The sequence below is a fragment of the Ovis canadensis genome, chromosome 4, assembly GCF_042477335.2.
Source record: "Ovis canadensis isolate MfBH-ARS-UI-01 breed Bighorn chromosome 4, ARS-UI_OviCan_v2, whole genome shotgun sequence".
Classification (NCBI taxonomy): Eukaryota; Metazoa; Chordata; class Mammalia; order Artiodactyla; family Bovidae; genus Ovis; species Ovis canadensis.
The window spans coordinates 45,178,397-45,199,623 of NC_091248.1; the positions used below are offsets into that span (position 1 = coordinate 45,178,397).

The following is a 21,227-nucleotide window of genomic DNA, read 5'->3' on the forward strand; positions in this document are numbered from 1 at the left end:
GGGCAATGGTTCTTGGACTCCAGTTTCATATTTAAATCATGTGGGAGTGAACTTTTAAAACATACTGATGCCCGTTGAAGTTGGATCATTAGAGATGGGGTGGTATTGGCAACTTTGAAAGCTCTCATGTGATTCTAATAGACAGCCTGGGGTTGAGAGGCTATGTCCTAGGAAAGAGCTGGGTTTGGGTTGAGACAAGCAGGTAGAGGGAGAAAGCAAGAGAGTTTGACCCAAATAAGACTAGGAGATCACAAGAGCTGTGGGAACAGTTGTCAGGACGTGCTGCAATGGGGCCATGAGTTTGGAGAATGGCAAGGGGTGGTAACTGAAAAGGACAGGGACAGTGGGCATGTGTGACCTTGAGGGTACAAATAAAATTGTTATCCAAAATTGTTTCCATCCAAAGCCATCATCTGCTGGGCAGACAAATGAAGACCTGGCCAAGTTCAAGGAGGCATTTGCACTCCACTCATTAATCTGACCTCGCAGTTTATAGACAGACAAATACATGGAATTACTATACATGGAGTTAACCAAGTCTCTGTGTCCTAAGCAAAAAAGAGGGAGGGAGAGACCTACTTTGCAGAATTCCTGTCAGAGTTAAGTGAGGCAAGGCGCAGAGCAAACGTATATGAGTAAATTTTGTAAACGCTTAAAATCTTACAAATATCACTTGTTCTGTTAACTGGGAGTCTTACCTCATCAGGAAGTTCCCTTTTATCCTTTTAAATATGCCCCGGGATCAGTTCCCAGAGGATTCTGATTGGCATTTGGTGTTAGGATTAGTCCAGTTTGGCTCAGGACGTGTGCTTCCTTCCAGCCTGCTTCTCTCTAGTAAAAGCTTCTTAAGAAGGGAGTCTCTTTCCTCCTCCTCTCTTTTTTTAAGCTCCATCTTGACTGACAGCATGTTGCACTATTTAATGAAGCAATTAGATACTGACTTGCTAGGCTGACTTTGAACTCCCTCTTTGCTCTTGGTTTCTGAACTAATATTCTTTTCTGCATACTCCTTCAAGGAATTCTGCCAAGAAGAGTAGATTAAAAAGATACATATGAATTGAGGTTTATTTTCCCCAGTGTAAACTTAGGTTAAAACTTACTGTGAAAGTGATAACCATATTGTTAACTATTAGATTTTTTTATGAAAAAAATTTCTGTGTAGTCATACAAATACCTGCCTATTTGAACATAATACTATAAAGCAAATATCCTAAACTTTGTTTCTAAAATTTTAAGTCTCAAAGTATTTTACAGTATTTATGATAATCTTTAGTGTGAGTTACCTGCTTTGTTTTGCCTACTACTGGATTGGCCAAAAATTTCCTTCAGGTTTTTTTGTAACATCTTATGGAAAAACTCAGATGAACCTTCTGGCTAACCCAGTAGGTTAAAGTGGCCATTAAAAAAGGGAAACTCGCTTTCATCCCCTGCACTGTGCTATGTACACAGTAGGTGCTCAAACAATGCAAACTATTGAATTCAGATACAAGATCTGTATGTGTACCTTCTGTTACTCCTTAATGCTTCAAAAATTAATATTATCTTAAGCCTCCAGTTATTTCAAATTGTTTGTATTAATTAGAAGGTAAGAAATAAAAGCTACTGAGCTCTTGCTAACAGGAGAATGCTTGTGTCTTTAAGGAACCTGTGTGTGAAATCAGATATCAAGGTTTGTTGTTCCTGGTACTAGGAGAGAGATTTTTATGTATTTATAAGATAACATTGTCAAGAACAATAGGCATTTTATGCTAACTTCTCCTGTACTAACCTCACAGTGCATCCTAACTTCACTGCGGGAATTCTTCCAGCATTCTGTTTGCTGAAGCTCTATGGGCAACCAAGAAGTCAGACACCTACTGCCGCTGTTCCAGCCTCCCCTGGCCGCTTCAGCCAGGTCGGGCTCTTACTGCCCTCTCTTGTGGAGCTGTGTTTCCCTGTTGGTCCCCCGACCCAGCCAGGGAACTAGCTCTTTACTCATCTCCCTGACCATGGAGTCTCCAGATGTGTGTAGGAGGTGCTTAGTAAATGTTTGGTGATTGATGACCAAGCAAACAAATTCCATAATAAATTCCGTTCTATAATCTCGCTTATTTTTTTTCAAATGGAGTCCATTTTGTAAAGAACTGATCCTTACCTTTAAAATACATTTATCCTCCTTTCTCTCTCTTTTAAAGGAGACAACTTCCCACTTTCTTTTTTGTCCTTTTTTTATTGAAGCATATTTGATTTACAATATTGTGTTAGTTTAAGGTATACAGCAAAATGATTCAGTTATGTATTTGTATTTTTTCAGAAGATTTTCTATAGGTTATTATAAGATATTGAATATTATATCCTAGATTATACAGGAAATCCAAGTTGCTTATCTATTTTACCCTGAACCCCTAATTTATCCCTTCCACCAGCAACTCCCTACTTTTCAATGCTCCTCCTGGTGGCTCAGATGGTAAAGAATCTACCTGCGATGCAAGAGGCCCAGGTTTGATCCCTGGATTAGAAAGATCCCCTGGAGAAGGGAATGGCTGCCCACTCCAGTATTCTTGCCTGGAGAATCCCATGGACAGAGCGGGGCTACAGTCCATGGGGTTAAAAAGAATCAAACATGACTGAGCAGCTAACATTTTTACTTTTTTCACTGTCACACTGAAGACAATTCCCTCTCAGAGGAGAGGCTGAGTCAGGGTTGCTGGGCAACCACAGGCTGATGGAGTGCCAGTGGACCGAATACATTCCACAAAGTCACCCCAGAGAAAGAAGTCATTTCTCTGTAGTGTTGCTCTATAGAAAAAGATGAAATGCCTAAGAAAAAGAGTGCATTTTAGTATTGCTGATGTGGGGTGATTACTCCATTGGGTGAATACATTTCTGTTGTCTTGCCATACTTCCTGGAGCCTAAATTTCACTCACCTTGTTTGGGTTGCTGTAGGTGTGTGTAGAAGGTGAAGTCCCTTTCACTTGAAGCCAGATGGATGCGGTAACAAACCAGCTGTTGAATTCTGCAGTTGACAGAATTCTGAGATAAACCCTAGACTTACTGGGTTGAGTTGTATTTTGCAATGAGAGTTTTGTTTGGTTTTTGAGAGTGACAGGAGAATTCGTATGTGTTCTCTTGGCTTTGGTCTATTGTTGTTTTGTCTGTCTGCTCCTCTGGCGGTTTATTGCCTGACTCTGATTCTCAAGGTCTCCATCCCAATAACTGAAGGCCTGGATGTGCTTGCCATGTTGACGGATGATGCCACCATTGCCACCTGGAATAACGAAGGACTGCCCAGTGACAGGATGTCCACAGAGAACGCCGCTATCCTGATGCACTGTGAGCGCTGGCCCCTGATGATCGACCCCCAGCAGCAAGGGATTAAGTGGATCAAGAACAAATATGGGACTGACCTGAAAGTCACACACTTGGGCCAGAAAGGGTATGTGAAATCTGAAGGGTTGATTCTCTGTTGAGCTGCTGGAAATGGGTTTCATTTTTATCAAGTCCTGGCATTTCTTAGACCTCTCTGCCACTTTCGAATGTGATAATTTGGTACAAGTTGTTTATCTGCCTACTCACCTAAAGCATCTCTGTGGAAAAGGTGTTCACGTTGGGTGGCGTGCATCCATTTACCTGAAGAAGTTAGTTGGAAGGTTAGAACACGCACTGCATGTGAGAGGAAAGTTTTCCTATGGCCAAAAATGGAAATATGATGCATTATAATCCTTCTTTAGGATTTTGTCATATGGTAACCCAAGAATTGTCAACTGCCCCATAGGCTTAGTGAGGTTCCCAGTTACATTGCTAAATATGTACTTTGCCTACAATGGCGCTTTAACACAGCTCAGTTCCCAAGGTTGAGTGCCTGAAGACAATTTTTTTAGTCAAGCTTTGCATATCACTTTTGAGAACTGAATCTGCTCTGAGATTTTCTGTCACTCGGTTGGCATGACAGTGTTTTCTGATAAGTACAGAGCTGTCTTGTATGTAGTTGGTCTTCAGTTATTGCCAAATAAGTAATTTTAGACTTACTTATACTTCATCTTTCCCCTCCATCATTTTTTGACACGTAAAATGAAATAAGGAATGTCTGCAGTTGTGCAGATAAATGGCCTCCTTGCTGATCTGAATACTTAGAGGAAATTATTTTTGAAGGCAAAAGACTATTTTTGGAGAGTGGCAGTGAAATCGAATGGTAGTTCTCTACATGACTGATTCTAAACGTTTAAAAAAATGAAAGTTTGATAAAACCACAAAGCATTTAATTTGATTTTTTTTTTCAAAAGAGGACCTGTTGAAATAATTTAAATTTATAATGTTTGGGTGCATGCTAAGTCACTTCAGTCATGTCCGACTCTGCGACCCCATGGGCTGCAGCCCGCCAGTCTCCTCTATCTATGGGATTCTCCAGACAAGAATGCTGGAGTGATTTGTGTTTGGGTAGGTTCTATTTATTTTTACCATGATTACCGTCAAAAGTAATTTACACATGGGCTTATTAGTTCACACTACTGAATTTCATTTTGGAACATATAACTGAAATTGATCTCAATCTAATCTTTAATTTCCATATATTTTAGTTGAAGAAAATACTACTTTATAAAACAGTTTTCTCTAAATCCCATTTAAAATGTTTACATTAAACTAAATATAATTGAGCATAAATAATTTTGAATACTTTCCCTATGCTTATTTACATTTTTCCTTGATTCTGACTGAATTTTAAGGTTTTTGAATGACATTGAAACTGCTTTGGCCTTTGGAGATGTCATCTTAATTGAAAACCTTGAGGAAACAATAGATCCAGTCCTTGATCCATTGCTTGGTAGGAACACAATTAAAAAGGGAAAGTAAGTATTATTGAATAATAATTTTGTTATTAAAAATAATCTTAAGATGATTTTTGATGTGTGTTTTGCACTACACATGAGTTTGATCATCAGCTTCTATTTCATGGCCTCCTAATCAAATGTAATATATTGAAATATTCTTTTTTAATAATTTTATTTATTTATTTTTTATGGCTGTGCTGAGTCTTCGTCGCTGTGTGGGCTTTTCTCTAGTTGCAGCGAGCAAGGGCTGCTCTCTAGTTGGGGTACGTGGGCTTCTCATTGAGGTACCTTCTCCTTTTGTGGAGCATGAACTCTAGGGCGTGTGGGCTCAGGAGTTGCAGGTCCTGGGCTCCAGATCACAGACTCGATAGTTGTGGCACACAGGCTTACTTGCTGCACTGCATGTCTGATCCTCCTAGACCAGGGATTGAACCCATGGCTGCAGGTGAATTCTTTACCACTGAACCACCAAGGAAGTCCTGTTGAAATATTCTTGGTGATATTTCTGAGTTTTCATTCCAAGGCTCCTACAGTCCAAGACCAAAGCAAACTTGACATGATCCAGATGTTCAAGCTAGTTTTTTGGTAGATTGAGATTCATGTTACCCAGTTCCTGATTTATAGACCCCAATAATGCAATGTCACAAATGTGAGAATATTTGCTCCTTTATTACTTCATACTAGTGTTTTTCTACCCTCAGTACTTTGGAAAACATCTTTAATATATTTGCCTCAAATGCATATCACTTGTATCCTTATTTTTAAAATATTTTTACTTTTTATTAATTTAGTATTAGTTTCTAATGTACAGCAAAGTGAGTTAGCTTTTATGTATACATATATCCCCCCCTTTTTTTGGATTTTCTTCCCATTTAGGTCACCACAGAGCACTGAGTAGAGTTCCCTGAGGTATACAGTAACTTATTATCTATTTTATACATAGTATCAATAGTGTATATATGTCAATACCAATCTCCCAATTTATTTCACCCCATCTCTGTTGGTATCCATGTTTGTTCTCTACATCTGTTTCTCTCTTTCTATTTTGCAAATAAAATTATCTATACCATTTTTCTAGATTCCACATATATGCATTAATATACAGTATTTGTTTTTCTCTTTCTGACTTACTTCATTCTTTACACCAGTCTCTAGGTCCCTCCACAGCTCTGCAAATGGCACAATTTCAATCCTTTTTTATGGCTGAGTAATATTCCATTGTATATATGTACTACATCTTCTTCATCCATTCCTCTGTTGGACATTTAGATTGCTTCCATGTCCTGGCATTGTGCATAGTGCTGCAATGAACATTGAATTGTATGTGTCTTTGCAGTTATGGTTTTCTCAGGGTATATGCCCAATAATGGGATTGCTGAGGAGATGGTGATGGACAGGGAGGCCTGGCGTGCTGCGATTCATGGGGTTGCAAAGAGTCGGACACGACTGAGCAACTGAACTGAACTGAACTGAGGGTATATGCCCAATAATGGGATTGCTGAGTGATATGATAATTCTGTTTTTAGTTTTTTAAGGAACCTCCATACTATTGTCCATAGTGGCTATATCAATTTACATTCTTACCAACAGTACCAGAGGGATCCCTTTTCTCCACATCCTCTCTAGCATTATTATTTTTTTTTTGATGATGGCCATTCTGACCTGTGTGAGGAGATACTTTATTGTAGTTTTGATTTGCATTTGTCTAATGATTGGTGATGTTGAGTAACTTTTCATGTATTTGTTGACCATCTATATGTTTTCCTTAGATGTCTATTTAAGTATTCTGTCTATTTGTTGATTGGGTTGTTTGTTTTTTTATATCGAGCAACATGAGCTTTTTGTTTATTTTGGAGATTAATCATTTGTCAGTTGTTTCATTTGCAAATATTTTCTCCCATTCTAAGGGTTATCTTTTTGTCTTGTTTTTAGTTGCTTTTGCTATGCAGAAACTTTTAAGTTTAATTAGGTCCCATTTGTTTATTTTTGTTTTTACTTGATTTACGCCAGAGGATGGGTCAAAAAAGGTACTGCTGCAATTTGTGCCAGAGAGTTTCCTTTCCCCTAAGAGTTTTAAACTATCTGGCCTTACATTCAGGTCTTTAATCCATTTTGAATTTACTTCATATTTTTAAAAACCTATTTTAAATCTACTTTTTTTTTTTTTGAAACTCAGCCTCATCCCAGGTCATAGCATCTACAAAATCATGTGTTTACTGTGCTAGTTCTCTTTTTTCCTATATGTTTAAAATATATATATATATAGATAAACCATTAGGACAAAAAGGAATTCACTAGTGGATCCCTAAGAACATCCCATACCAGCAGCAGTGGTAGACTGGGCACACTCTTGCTGAGACCTACATGATGTTCCAAGTGCTGCTGTTGCCCCAAACGCCGTCTCTCCATCACATCCTTCCAGGGACAGTGACACCATTACCCAGCAGGCAACATGTCACTGAAATTGTATAAAAGGTCAGATCCAGTAGTTATGTCCCTAACTGAGCCTGGGTGGGTTCACTGGAGGCTGTGGCTGTGTCCAAAGCTCTCTGTGCCTCTTCCCTCATGAAACTAACATTGCCATGGCTTATTCCACTGAATTTCCTTCTCTTTTTTGTTGTTTTTCTTCACAGAGGTGTAATTTCAGAATTTCCCCAACACTTTTCTTCTTTGGCACCCACTCTCTGTCTCAAAGTTGTCTTGTCTCTCTTTTCATCACTGGATTATTCCTGTCAATTTAAAATGAAAATAGGTCTGCTTAAGGGTGACTAACTTCTATTTTGTAAAAAGTCTCTAACTGATTAGTATTTATGATACAATTCACCAATTAAATCCATGTAAAGTGAGTGACAACTTATAATTGTTTAATAAACCAAAATTTACCCAGACATGCGTTTAGAAGAGTCTAATAAGACATTTGACAAACTGCAGCTCTGACATAAATAAAATTGTGGCCATATCTGATGTGTTAAAAATACAGTGCAAAATCTTGGATGTCACTAAAGTGAAATCCTTGTTATTAAGGTTCTGACACAATTATGAAGACAAAGAATTTTTGTCAGTGAAATACATATTCTCTTAGCTTTATTTTTTTTTTCTCTTAGCTTTAACTTGAACCTTTGGTGACACAATTTAGGTATAAGAAATTCTGTCTTTCTTTCTCTATCTTTATATATATTTTTTTAAATGTTTATATGTGTATTTGGCTGTACCCAGTCTTAGTTACAGCGCATGGAAACTCTGACCTTGTTGTAGCAGGTGAGATGTGGGATCTTTTAGTTTCAGCACTCAAGATCTTTAGTTTTGGATGCGAACTCTTAGCTGCATCATGTGGGACCTAGTTCCCTGACCAGGGATCGAACTCAGGCCTCCTGCATTGGAAGCATGAGTCTTAACCGCTGATCCACCAGGAAAGTCCCTATATATGTGTGTACATATTGATAATCTAAAACATCCAGAGACCGATACATTTTGAGTCCTGATTTTTTTTCTCAGTATGGATATAGTTAACTATAAGAATCCCAGAGGATTTTTTTTTTGTATTTCAGAAATAAGTTATTTTACATAGAGCATCAAATTCTTTATCACAAAATATCATACCAGGGCAGTTTATTCCAAATTAATAATCTTTCCTGAGTATGTGCTCTCTAAGAAAAGTTATGACCAACCTAGACTGCATATTAAAAAGCAGAGACATTACTTTGCCAAAAAGGGTCCGTCTAGTTAAGGCTGTGGTTTTTCCAGTAGTCATGTATGGATGTGAGAGTTGGGCTATAAAGAAAGCTGAAGGCCAAAGAATTGATGCTTTTGAACTGTGGTGTTGGAGAAGACTCTTGAGAGTCCCTTGGACTGCAAGGAGATCCAACCAGTCCATTCTAAAGGAAACCAGTCCTGAGTGTTCATTGGAAGGACTGATGTTAAAGCTGAAACTCCAATACTTTGGCCACCTGATGCGAAGAGCTGACTCCTTTGAAAAGACCTTGATGCTGGCAAAGATTAAAGGCAGGAGGAGAAGGGGACGACAGAGGATGAAATGGTTGGATGGCATCACCGACTCAATGGACAGGAGTTTGGGTAGACTTCTGGAGTTGATGATGGACAGGAAGGCCTGGTGTGCTACAGTCCATGGGGTTACAAAGGGTCGGACATGACTGAGTGACTGATCTGAACTGATTAGGCTTTATAGAATTGATCATGTCATTGTAGCTGTTTTTAAAAGTTGAAGAAAAATTTTAATGATCTGTAAGAATATAACAGAGTTTATTGCATGCAGTTGTTACTGTAACAATCCTAACTCCTAAACTTTTTTATAAGAGTGGCAACAACTACTTTTATGAAGGTAATTTTAGTTGTGTACCTCCAGTTTTCTTTAGATGTTTTTAAAGTTTTGTTATTCAGAGAATCTGAGTCCTTGCAGATTCTATCAGTCACTGAATAAGGCTTCTCTGAGAACTGCCAGAGGCAGGCCCTGTACTAGTGGCCAGTGATTCAGAACAGAAGGTAGAGACCCTGCCCTTAAGGAAGCTACATGTCCTGAAGGGGAAGTCAGACCTATACACAGCACAAGTAATACATGCCATGGGTGTGGTGATGGAAGTATACATGATAGAGAATCATCTGCTCCGTGGTGGAGACTTGGAAAGACTTTGTATTACATTTACATTTAGTGTGAATCTTAATAGGTCATTGGGCATTTGGCAGACAAATGGGAGAAGAGAATTCTGGAATAAGAGGACTAATACCAAGTAGTAAAACATACTAATTGGCCCAACAGCTTCGGGGAACTGAGATTAAGATTCACATATGTGGAGAGCCCCATTTTGGGGGAAAAGGTGTTTGGACTGAGAAAGGTGGGACTGGATTGTCAGGCCCCAGAATGTGGGTATCCTTGGGTACCCACAGATGACCCACAGGTTGGCCTTTCCCTGGTTACAATGCTTCTTCCCCAAGTACATTGAAGGGGCTCATTCCAATCCCTAATGCTAGTTGACAACATCCTTGGTTTTTAACCAAGGGACCTTGTCTTCGTGGAGTAACACATCTGGAGTTTCAGTATTTTCACTTGCGAATCATGAGCAGAAGTCCGTGGGAAAGCTAGTGAAGACTCTTAGCATGCTAAGAATAATGCAGTCAGATTTATGTTTTTTGAAAGGGCACGTTAGCAGTATGGAGTATTGATTAAAGGCACATGGACCGAGAGCCAGGGACCATCCAATTAGCAAACAATTGCAATAGTCCAGTTGAGACCTAGTATGAGCCTAAACTAAGCCAGCGACAGTAGAGCTGGAAGTTCAGATCAGTCGCTCAGTCATGTCCGACTCTTTGCAACCCCATGGACTGCAGCACACCAGGCCTTCCTGTCCATCACCAACTCCCGGAGTTTACCCAAACTCCTGTCCATTGAGTTGGTTATGCCATCCAACCATCTCATCCTCTGTTGTCCCCTTCTCCTCCTGTCTTCAATCTTTCCCAGCATCAGGGTCTTTTCCAATGAGTTAGCTCTTGGCATCAGGTGGCCAAAGTACTGGAGTTTCAGCTTCAACATCAGTCCTTCCAATGAATACTCAGGACTGATTTCCTTTAGGATGGACTGGTTGGATCTCCTTGCAGTCCAAGGGACTCTCAAGAGTCTTCTCCAACACCACAGCTCAAAAGCATCAATTCTTTGGCCTTCAGCTTTCTTTATAGCCCAACTCTCACATCCATACATATTTACTGGAAAAAGCATAGCCTTGACTAGATGGACCTCTGTTGGCAAAGTAATGTCTCTGCTTTTAATATGCTGTCTAGGTTGGTCATAACTTTCCTTCCAAGGAGTGTCTTTTAATTTCATGGATGCAGTCAACATCAGCAGTGATTTTGGAGGCTAGAAAATAAAGTCAGCCACTGTTTCCACTGTTCTCCATCTATTTGCCATGAAGTGATGGGACCAGAGGCCCTGATCTTAGTTTTCTGCATGTTGAGTTTTAAGCTAACTTTTTTACTCTCCGCTTTCACTTTCATCAATAGGCTCTTTAGTTCTTCTTCACTTTCTGCCATAAGGGTGGTGACATCTGCATGGTTATTGATATTTCTCCTGGCAATCTTCATTACTGCTTGTTCTTCATCCAGCCCAGCGTTTTCTCATGATGTACTCTGCATATAAGTAAAATAAGCAGGATGACAATTTACAGCTTTGACGTACTCCTTTTCCTATTTGGAACCAGTCTGTTGTCCCATATCCAGTTCTAACTGTTGCTTCCTGACCTGCATACGGGTTTCTCAAGAGGCAGGTCAGGTGGTCTGGTATTCCCATCTCTTTTAGAATTTTCCAAAGTGTGTTGTGATCCACACAGTCAAAGACTTTGGATGTTTTTCTGGAATTCTCTTGATTTTTTGATAATCCAGTGGATGCTGGCAATTTGATCTCTGGTTCCTCTGCCTTTTCTGAAACCAGCTTGAACATCTGGAAGTTCACAGTTGATGTATTGTTGAGCCTGGCTTGGAGAATTTTGAGCATTAGTTTACTAGCATATCAGATGAGTGCAACTGTGCGGTAGTTTGAGCATTCTTTGGCATTGCCTTTCTTTGGGATGGAATGAAAACTGACCTTTTCCAGTCCTGTGGCCACTGCTGAGTTTTCCTAATGTGCTGGCATATTGAGTATAGGAGTTTCATAGCATCATCTTTTAGAATTTGAAATAGCTCAACTGGAATTACATCACCTCCAATAGCTTTGCTCGTAGTGATGCTTCCTAAGGCCCACTTGACTTTACATTCCAGGATGTCTGGCTCTAGGTGAATGATCACACCATCCTGATTATCTGGGTCATGAAGATCTTTTTTGTGCAGCCCCTTCCTTTGAGGAACTATTCCAACCAACACCTCTTTTTTTGAATGGAAAAATGTTGTTCAGTTGCAAACTCATGTCTGACTCTTTGCAACCCCATGGATTGCAGCATGCCGGGCTCCCCTGTCCTTCACTGTTTCCCAGAATTTTCTCAAATTCATGTCCATTGGTGATAACTATTTAAACATGTCATCCTCTGCCATGCTTTTCTCCTTCTGCCTACAATCTTTTCCCAGCATCAGGGCCTTTTTCAGTGAGTCAGCTTTTCACATCAGGTGGCCAAAGTATTAAAGCTTGAGTTTCAGCATCAGTCCTTCCAATGAATATTCAGGGTTGATTTCCTTTAGGATTGACTGGTTTGATTTCCTTGCAGTCCAAGGGACTCTCGGGGGTCTTCTCTAGTACCACAATTCAAAAGCATCAATTCTTTAGCGTTCAGCCTTCTTTATGGTCCAACTCTTAAACATCCATGCATGACTACTGGAAAAACCATAGCTTTAATTCTAAGACCTTTGTTGGCCAAAGTGATGTTTCTGCTATTTAGTACACTGTCTAGGTTTGTCAGAGCTTTCTTTCCAAGGAGCAAGCATCTTTTAATTTCATGGCTGTAGTCACTATCGGCAGTGATTTTGGAGCCCAAGAAAATAAAGTTTGTCACTGCTTCTACTTTTTGCTCTGTTTGCCATAAAGGGATAGGACCAGATGCCATGATCTTAGTTTTTTGAATGTTGAGTTATAAGCCAGCTTTCTCACTCTCCTCTTTCACCATCAAGAGGCTCTTTAGCTCCTCTTCACTTTCTGCTGTTAGTGTGGTGTCATCCACATATTTGAGGTTGTTATTTCTCCTGGCAGTCTTGATTCCAGCTTGTGATTCATCCAGTCCAGCATTTTGAATGATGTACTCTGCACATAAGTTATATAAGCAGGGTGACACTATACAGCCTTGACGTACTTCTTTCCCATTTTGGAACCAGTCTGTAGGTCCATGTAAGATTCTAACTGTTGTTTCTTGGCCTGCATACAGGTTTCTCAGGAGGCAGATAAGGTGGTATGGTATTCCCATTTCTTTAAGAATTTTCCACAGTTTGTTGTGATCCACAGAGTCAAAAGCTTTAAAGTAGTTGGTGAAGAAGTGGTTATTTTTCTTGAATTCCCTTGCTTTATCTTTGCTCCAGTGAATGTAGGCAATTTGATCTCTGGTTCCTCTGCCTATTCTAAACCCAGGTTGTACATCTGGGAGTTCTCAGTTAACATACTGCTGAAACTTAGCTTGAAGGATTTTGAGCATAACCTTCAGTTCAGTTCAGTTCAGTCGCTCAGTCGTGTCTGACTCTTTGTGACCCCATGAATTGCAGAATGCCAGGCCTCCCTGTCCATCACCAACTCCCAGAGTTCACCCAAACTCATGTCCATCGAGTCAGTGATGCCATCCAGCCATCTCATCCTCTGTCGTCCCCTTCTCCTCCTGCCCTTACTAGCATGCAAAATGAATGCAATTGTCTGGTAGTTTGAACATTCTTTGGTACTGGCCTTCTTTGGGATCGGAATGAAAACTGTCCTTTTCCAGTCCTGTGGCCAATGCTAAGTTTTTAAAATTTGCTGGCATATTGAGTGCAACACTTTAACAGCAGCATCTTTTAGGATTTGAAGTAGCTCAACTGGAGTTCCATCACCTCCACTAGCTTTGTTCGTAGTGATGCTTCTTAAGACCCGTTTGACTTCGCGTTCAAGGATGTCTGGCTCTAGGTGAGTGATCACACCATCGTGCCTATCTGGGTCATTAAGATCTTTTTTGTATAGTTCTTTTGTGAATTCTTGTCATCTCTTCTTAATCTCTTCTGGTTCTGTTAGGTCCATACCATTTCTGTCCTTTATTGTGCCCATATTTGCATGAAATGTTCCCTTGACATTTCTAATTTTTTAAAAGAGATTTCTAGTCTTTCCCATTCTACTGTTTTCCTCTACTTCTTTGCATTGTTCATTTAAAAAGGCCTTCTTCTCTCTCCTTGCTATTTTCTAGAACTCTGCATTCAGTTAGGTGTATCTTTCCCTGTCTGCCTTGCTTTTCACCTCTTTCCTCAGCTATTTGTAAAGCCTTCTCAGACAACCAGTTGCCTTCTTGCATTTCTTTTTCTTTGAGATAGTTTTGGTCACCACCTCCTATACAATGTTACGAACAATTTCTGTTTCTCTTTCCAATTACCTGTTGGGTACAAATATGTTTCCCCTTGTTTTGTAAAGAGGAAATAGCACTGAAAGCAAGCAAGAGAAGAGACAACCCCCAGGGATTGCAAAGTTGGTGTAGTCACCCAAAATGGCTTTACTGCTTCATCTTCTTCAAGTGCAGCTGGATTAACCTTTCATATTCCTGAGAGAAAGCCACATTCCTCAGAAAGTTTTTGATAACTTATAGTGTTTTTGTTTATTTTAGTTCTGTTTGCTTTGGGGCCCTTTTAAAAAAACCAATTATTAGTCTATTCTTTGTAATAATGAATGTCTGAAAAGATACTTGTGATAGATACAGCATAGTCCAAAAGTTGAAGTTCATTAATAATTGGAATGTTGTGCAGTATGAAGTAATGAATACTAATTACTCCTTTCTTGTGTGACAACTCCCTGTGGACCAATCAATCAGCCCAGACTTTAATTTGGCTCTAGTAATGGTTTCATCAATAGCACATTAAATCTGTGTTTGAGAAGATATACAGTTGAACCTGACCCACATAGCAGATAACACTATCATAAAATGGCCACAGGCTGACAACAGCTTGGTAATTACAAATAATTAAATCCACCAAACTCCAGACAATCCTAATTCTAAGTAAAATATATTGTATGGTATCAATCGACAGAAAACATATCTGGGGAGATTTATCAACACATACTTTTTCCAAAGCAAATTTACTCACATATTAGAAAAGTTGCTGATCTGTGAAGCATCTTCATAAAATTATATCTCTTTAATCTTTTGAATCTTCACAAATATTATTGAAGGATTTTTGAACTTTAATCTTAGCTAGAGAAACCTTACTGCAAGATGTATTTCAGCTTGCTTCTGAGCATATAAATGTTTTTTAAAGAGTTTATACCTTATTCTATATTTAATTTCATATCATTATTCTTTTAGTAATAGTCTTCAAGTAGCATTCCCTAGAAAGAAGCTTAAAACTAATATAAATATTAGCTCTATAATAGAAATTTCCATTTGTATAGACATAATAAAATGAAAGACAGTATTTTACAAATAGTATTTGTTTTATAATAAGTTTCCTGAAAGTTGTGCTAAAATCAATAAAAAATATTTTAGTTAGCAAGTTCCAGTTTAACTGTTATTATGTTGCTGCTCTTGGAGTTGGTGCCATACTATTGTTCTCTAGTTGAGTATAGATGCATTTGAATGAAGTCTTGAGTGAAATTTAAAATAGAACCATCTTAAATTAAACCCCACACTGTAGTAGAATGTGCTCTATTGAGCTAGAAACATAGTTTTTTAGTAAGCTGTGGAGTTATGAAGTTCGCTAATTATGTTCCCTGTGGGTAAGAATATTTCTGTTTTCCAGTAATTCATGCCTTCATACGGTAGACAGAGAAGGCAATGGCACCCCACTCCAGTACTCTTGCTTGGAAAATTCCATGGACGGAGGAGCCTGGTGGGCTACAGTCCATGGAATTACAAACAGTTGGACATGACTGAGTGACTAACACACACACACACATATTCAGGACCTACAGATAGTGCATCTTCTCAGTTATCTTGCTGACATTGTTTGACTGTATATGTACATAAGACAATCTCTTTAACAAGTGGTGCTGGGAAAACTGGTCAACCGCTTGTAAAAGAATGAAACTAGATCACTTTCTAACACCGTACACAAAAATAAACTCAAAATGGATTAAAGATCTAAATGTAAGACCAGAAACTATAAAACTTCTAGAGGAGAACATAGGCAAAACACTCTCCGACATAAATCACAGCAGGATCCTCTATGATCCACCTCCCAGAATTCTGGAAATAAAAGCAAAAATAAACAAATGGGATCTAATTAAAATTAAAAGCTTCTGCACAACAAAGGAAAATATAAGCAAGGTGAAAAGACAGCCTTCTGAATGGGAGAAAATAATAGCAAATGAAGCAACTGACAAACAACTAATCTCAAAAATATACAAGCAACTCCTGCAGCTCAATTCCAGAAAAATAAATGACACAATCAAAAAATGGGCCAAAGAACTAAATAGACATTTCTCCAAAGAAGACATACGGATGGCTAACAAACACATGAAAAGATGCTCAACATCACTCATTATTAGAGAAATGCAAATCAAAACCACAATGAGGTACCATTTCACACCAGTCAGAATGGCTGCGATCCAAAAATCTGCAAGCAATAAATGCTGGAGAGGGTGTGGAGAAAAGGGAACCCTCCTACACTGTTGGTGGGAATGCAAACTAGTACAGCCACTATGGAGAACAGTGTGGAGATTCCTTAAAAAATTGCAAATAGAACTACCTTATGACCCAGCAATCCCACAGCTGGGCATACACACTGAGGAAACCAGAATTGAAAGAGACACATGTACCCCAATGTTCATCGCAGCACTGTTTATAATAGCCAGGACATGGAAACAACCTAGATGTCCATCAGCAGATGAATGGATAAGAAAGCTGTGGTACATATACACTATGGAGTATTACTCAGCCATTAAAAAGAATTCATTTGAATCAGTTCTGATGAGATGGATGAAACTGGAGCCAATTATACAGAGTGAAGTAAACCAGAAAGAAAAACACCAATACAGTATACTAACACATATATGGAATTTAGGAAGATGGCAATGACGACCCTGTATGCAAGACAGGAAAAAAGACACAGATGTGTATAACGGACTTTTGGACTCAGAGGGAGAGGGAGAGGGTGGGATGATTTGGGAGAATCACATTCTAACATGTATACTATCTTGTAAGAATTGAATCGCCAGTCCATGTCTGACGTAGGGTGCAGCATGTTTGGGGCTGGTGCATGGGGATGACCCAGAGAGATGTTGTGGGGAGGGAGGTGGGAGGGGGGGTCATGTTTGGGAACGCATGTAAGAATTAAAGATTTTAAAATTAAAAAATTAAAAAAAAATAGATTCTTTTCTTCAAAAAAGTAGTTTTGTTAAAAAAAAAACAAAACAAATATGAATGGAACTAGAATTTCTTCATTATTCATGGCACATAATAATGTTTAAATAAGGACATATTGAAATGTGTATAAATATATATAACATGTATGCTTTATATACATATGGAACGTGTGTGTGTGTGTGTATCTCAAAGGGGAAATAACCTACTATGATTTTTTTAGCTATATTTTCTATTCAGTGGTGTCTGGATTCTTGTGACTTTAATTTTTTTTTTTTAATTCTAGTCAAAGTTTGCTTTTATCTTAGAAGGACATGTTGGTTACATTAACTGCGTGAAGCAATGAAACAATTAACTCATTTCTATTCAGGACTTTCTTTCCTTCTTTTTCTTAAACGTCTGGCCAGCTGTGCAGCTTTCAGCCCAACCCTTTCTTCAGGAGCCAGGTTTGACCACCTCGCTCCAGCCTTCCTGCCGAGGTTGCTAAGTAACCCCTCTCTACTGCCCTCGCTGCACCTGACCTTCGGCTGTGCACGCAGCCAGGGCTATTGGAGCTCACAAGTCTAATCTAGAAGCTTTTCATTTGAAACAGCAGGACATGGAGTAAGGCTTTTAGATGTCCATTGAGAAGGTTTTCTGCTTCTCCTGAGTGTGTTTTTCCTCTCCCTCCCCAAGCTCGTGGAACTATTTTATTTACTTATGTGAAAACCCACTGCTATCTCTTTACTTTGATAAATCAGCTTCACTGAGGCCTGGAGAATGAACTTATTCCTGTTTAGAGAGTGTATTAGTTCTCTGAATCATCCATCCTAGAGGAACAACCTTCAGTATAACATAGTGTCTTTAGAAATTTCTCACCAGCATTGTGAAAAAGGTTTTGCAATTAAAAAACAAACAAACAAACAAAAAAAAACACAGTATTTTACTGGAGCCATTCCTAGTAAAGACTTGGATCTGCCTCAGAAGCAAGTCCTTGTTCTAAATTGAATATTGTTACTTTTTCATGTTTGGTTTTACATGGTAATAAAAAAAATAATGGTGGTGTTTGTTCATGTACTCAGAATATCTGATCACTAGAAAAATTCATGTAAGTTTTTATGATCCAAGACTGATGGCATTTTCAACAGTAGCTACACTAAATCTTGAGACCAGTGCCAACAGAAGTAAAAGACATTTCTTTAGTTTCTAGACATATTTCTCAGAAATAAGAAATTCACATTGTAGTCTCAGACTTCAGACTCTCATCTTGGCTATTTTGAGATGACACTGCCTGAATCTGTATGAGAACAACTCATACAGATTCTGGCTCTCAGGTAAATGTCGGAATTGAGAGAAATATTCCCCAAAGTCCATCACAGAAATGCTGTGAACATTAGCCAAGAAATTACTTTCAAGTATTTTAAATGTAATTGTATATCCATCCTCCACAACAGTAATAACCTTCCATGATGTGAAGAAATTAAATCTTTTCGTCCCCATGATAACTTGCGGCTAAGTTGTGAGTAATCTTTGAGAGAATTTTGATATTCCTGAGTACTGTATTAAAAAAAAAACTTTTTATATTATATTGAAGTATAGCTGATTAACAATGTTGTGATAGTTTGTGATAGACTGCAAAAGGACCTCGTCAAACATATACATGTATCCATTTTCCCTCAAACTCCCCTCCCATCCAGGTAGCCACATAACATTGAACAGAGTTCCATGTGCTATACAGTAGGTCCATGTTGGAGAAGCCCCAGCAAGATTGTAGGAGGGGAAAAATCACATTTAGAATCAAATCCCATACCTACTAGAAAAGCTCAGAGGGCTCAAACAAACCTTGTGCACACTAGGACCCAGAGGCCCCACAGAGACTGAGACAGAACTGTGTCTGAGCATCTCCTCAGGAGGTACGAGTCAGCAGTGGACTGCCGCAGGAGCAGGGGCTCTGAGTGCAGCAGACCTGGGTATGGCAAAAGCCCTCTTAGAGGAGGTCACCATTACCCCACCATAGAGCCGCCAGAGCTTACACAGGACAGGGAAACAAACTCATGGCGGGCAAAAACAGAACATTGTGTGCACCAGGACACAGAAGAAAGGAGCAATGACCCCACAAAAGACTGACCCAGACTTGCCCAAAAGTGTCCAGGAGTCGCTGGCAGTGGCCTGCTGCAGGGCTGGGAGCACTGCGTGTAGCAGTGCATGCAAGGGACCTTTTGAAGGAAGTTGCCAGTATCTTCATTACCTCCACCATAGTTTGTCCCTAGGTAAATAACAGGGAGGGAACACAGTTCCACCCATCAACAGAAAATTAGATTAAAGATTTACTGAACATGGCCCTGCCCATGAGAACAAGACCCAGTTTCCCCCTCAGTCAGTCTCTCCCATCAGGAAGCTTCTATAAGCCTCTTACCCTTCTCCTTCAGAGGGCAGACAGAATGAAAACCACAATCAAAGGAAACTAACCAATCTGATCACATGGACCACAGCCTTGTCCAACTCCAGGAAGCTATGAGCCATGCCATGTAGGGCCACCCAAGATGGATGGCTCATGGTGGAGAGTTCAGACAAAATGTGGTCCACTGGAGAAAGGAATGGCAAACCACTTCAGTATTACTTTTTTTTTTTAACTTTATTTTACTTTACAATACTGTATTGGTTTTGCCATAAATCAACATGAATCCACCACGGATGTACACGTGTTCCCAATCCTGAATCCCCCTCCCACCTCACTCCCCATACCATCTCTCTGGGTCATCCCAGTGCACCAGCCCCAAGCCTCCTGTATCCTGTATCAAACCTAGACTGGCGATTCATATCTTATATGATAGTATACATGTTTCAATGCCTTTCTCCCAAATCATCCCACCCTCTCCCTCTCCCACAGAGTCCAAAGACTGTTCTATACATCTGTGTCTCTTTTGCTGTCTCGCATACAGGGTTATCGTTACCATCTTTCTAAATTCCATATATATGTGTTAGTATACTGTATTGGTGTTTTTCTTTCTGGCTTACTTCACTCTGTATAATCGGCTCCAATTTCATCCACCTCATTAGAACTGATTCAAATGTATTCTTTTTAATGGCCGAGTAATACTCCAGTGTGTATATGTACCACAGCTTTCTTAAGCATTCATCTGCTGATGGACATCTAGGTTGTTTCCATGTCCTGGCTATTATAAACAGTGCTGCGATGAACATTGGGGTACATGTGCCTCTTTCAATTCTGGTTTCTTCGGTGTGTATGCCCAGAAGTGGGATTGCTGGGTCATAAGGCAGTTCTATTTCCAGTTTTTTAAGGAATCTCCACACTGTTCTCCATAGTGGCTGTACTAGTTTGCATTCCCAAAAACAGTGTAAGAAGGTTCCCTTTTCTCCACACCCTCTTCAGTATTTATTACTTGTAGACTTTTGGATCGCAGCCATTCTGACTGGTGTGAAATGGTACCTCATTGTGGTCTTGATTTGCATTTCTCTGATAATGAGTGATGTTGAGCATCTTTTCATGTGTCTGTTAGCCATCCGTATGTCTTCTTTGGAGAAATGTCTATTTAGTTCTTTGGCCCATTTTTTGATTGTGTCATTTATTTTTCTGGGATTGAGCTGCAGGAGTTGCTTGTATATTTTTGAGATTAGTTGTTTGTCAGTTGCTTCATTTGCTATTATTCTCTCCCATTCAGAAGGCTGTCTTTACACCTTGCTTATAGTTTCCTTTGTTATGCAGGAGCTTTTAATTTTAATTAGATCCCATTTGTTTATTTTTGCTTTTATTTCCAGTATTCTGGGAGGTGGATCAGAGAGGATCCTGCTGTGATGTATGTCGGAGAGTGTTTTGCCTATGTTCTCCTCTAGGAGTTTTATAGTTTCTGGTCTTACATTTAGATCTTTAATCCATTTTGAGTTTATTTTTGTGAATGGTGTTAGAAAGTGTTCTAGTTTCATTCTTTTACAAGTGGTTGACCAGTTTTCCCAGCACCACTTGTTAGAGATTGTCTTTTCTCCATTGTATATTCTTGCCTCCTTTGTCGAAGATAAGGTGTCCATAGGTGTGTGGATTGATCTCTGGGCTTTCTATTTTGTTCCATTGATCTATATTTCTGTCTTTGTGCCAGTACCATACTGTCTTGATGACTGTGGCTTTGTAGTAGAGCCTGAAGTCAGGCAGGTTGATTCCTCCAGCTCCATTCTTCTTTCTCAAGATTTCTTTGGCTATTTGAGGTTTTTTGTATTTCCATACAAATTGTGAAATTATTTGTTCTAGCTCTGTGAAAAATACCGCTGGTAGCTTGATAGGGATTGCACTGAATCTGTAGATTGCTTTTGGTAGTATATTCATTTTTCACTATATTGATTCTTCAGTCCATGAACATGGTATATTTCTCCATCTGTTAGTGTCCTCTTTGATTTCTTTCATCAGTGTTTTATAGTTTTCTATATATAGGTCTTTAGTTTCTTTAGGTAGATATATTCCTAAGTATTTTATTC

At 39.2% G+C, this 21,227-nt stretch overlaps 1 protein-coding gene across 2 annotated transcripts in view; it reads left to right on the forward strand.

Annotated features, from left to right (window-relative positions):
- DNAH11 (dynein axonemal heavy chain 11) overlaps positions 1-21,227 on the forward strand; it is a 357,148-nt gene that overhangs the window by 264,423 nt on the left and 71,498 nt on the right. The window contains exons 64-65 of one of the 2 annotated variants that reach the window (XM_069587639.1): positions 3,181-3,416; positions 4,705-4,827. In XM_069587639.1, the coding sequence (XP_069443740.1) occupies positions 3,181-3,416; positions 4,705-4,827 (359 nt within the window). The remainder of the gene's footprint in view (positions 1-3,180; positions 3,417-4,704; positions 4,828-21,227) is intronic. The other variant, XM_069587640.1, reaches the window with a different exon arrangement.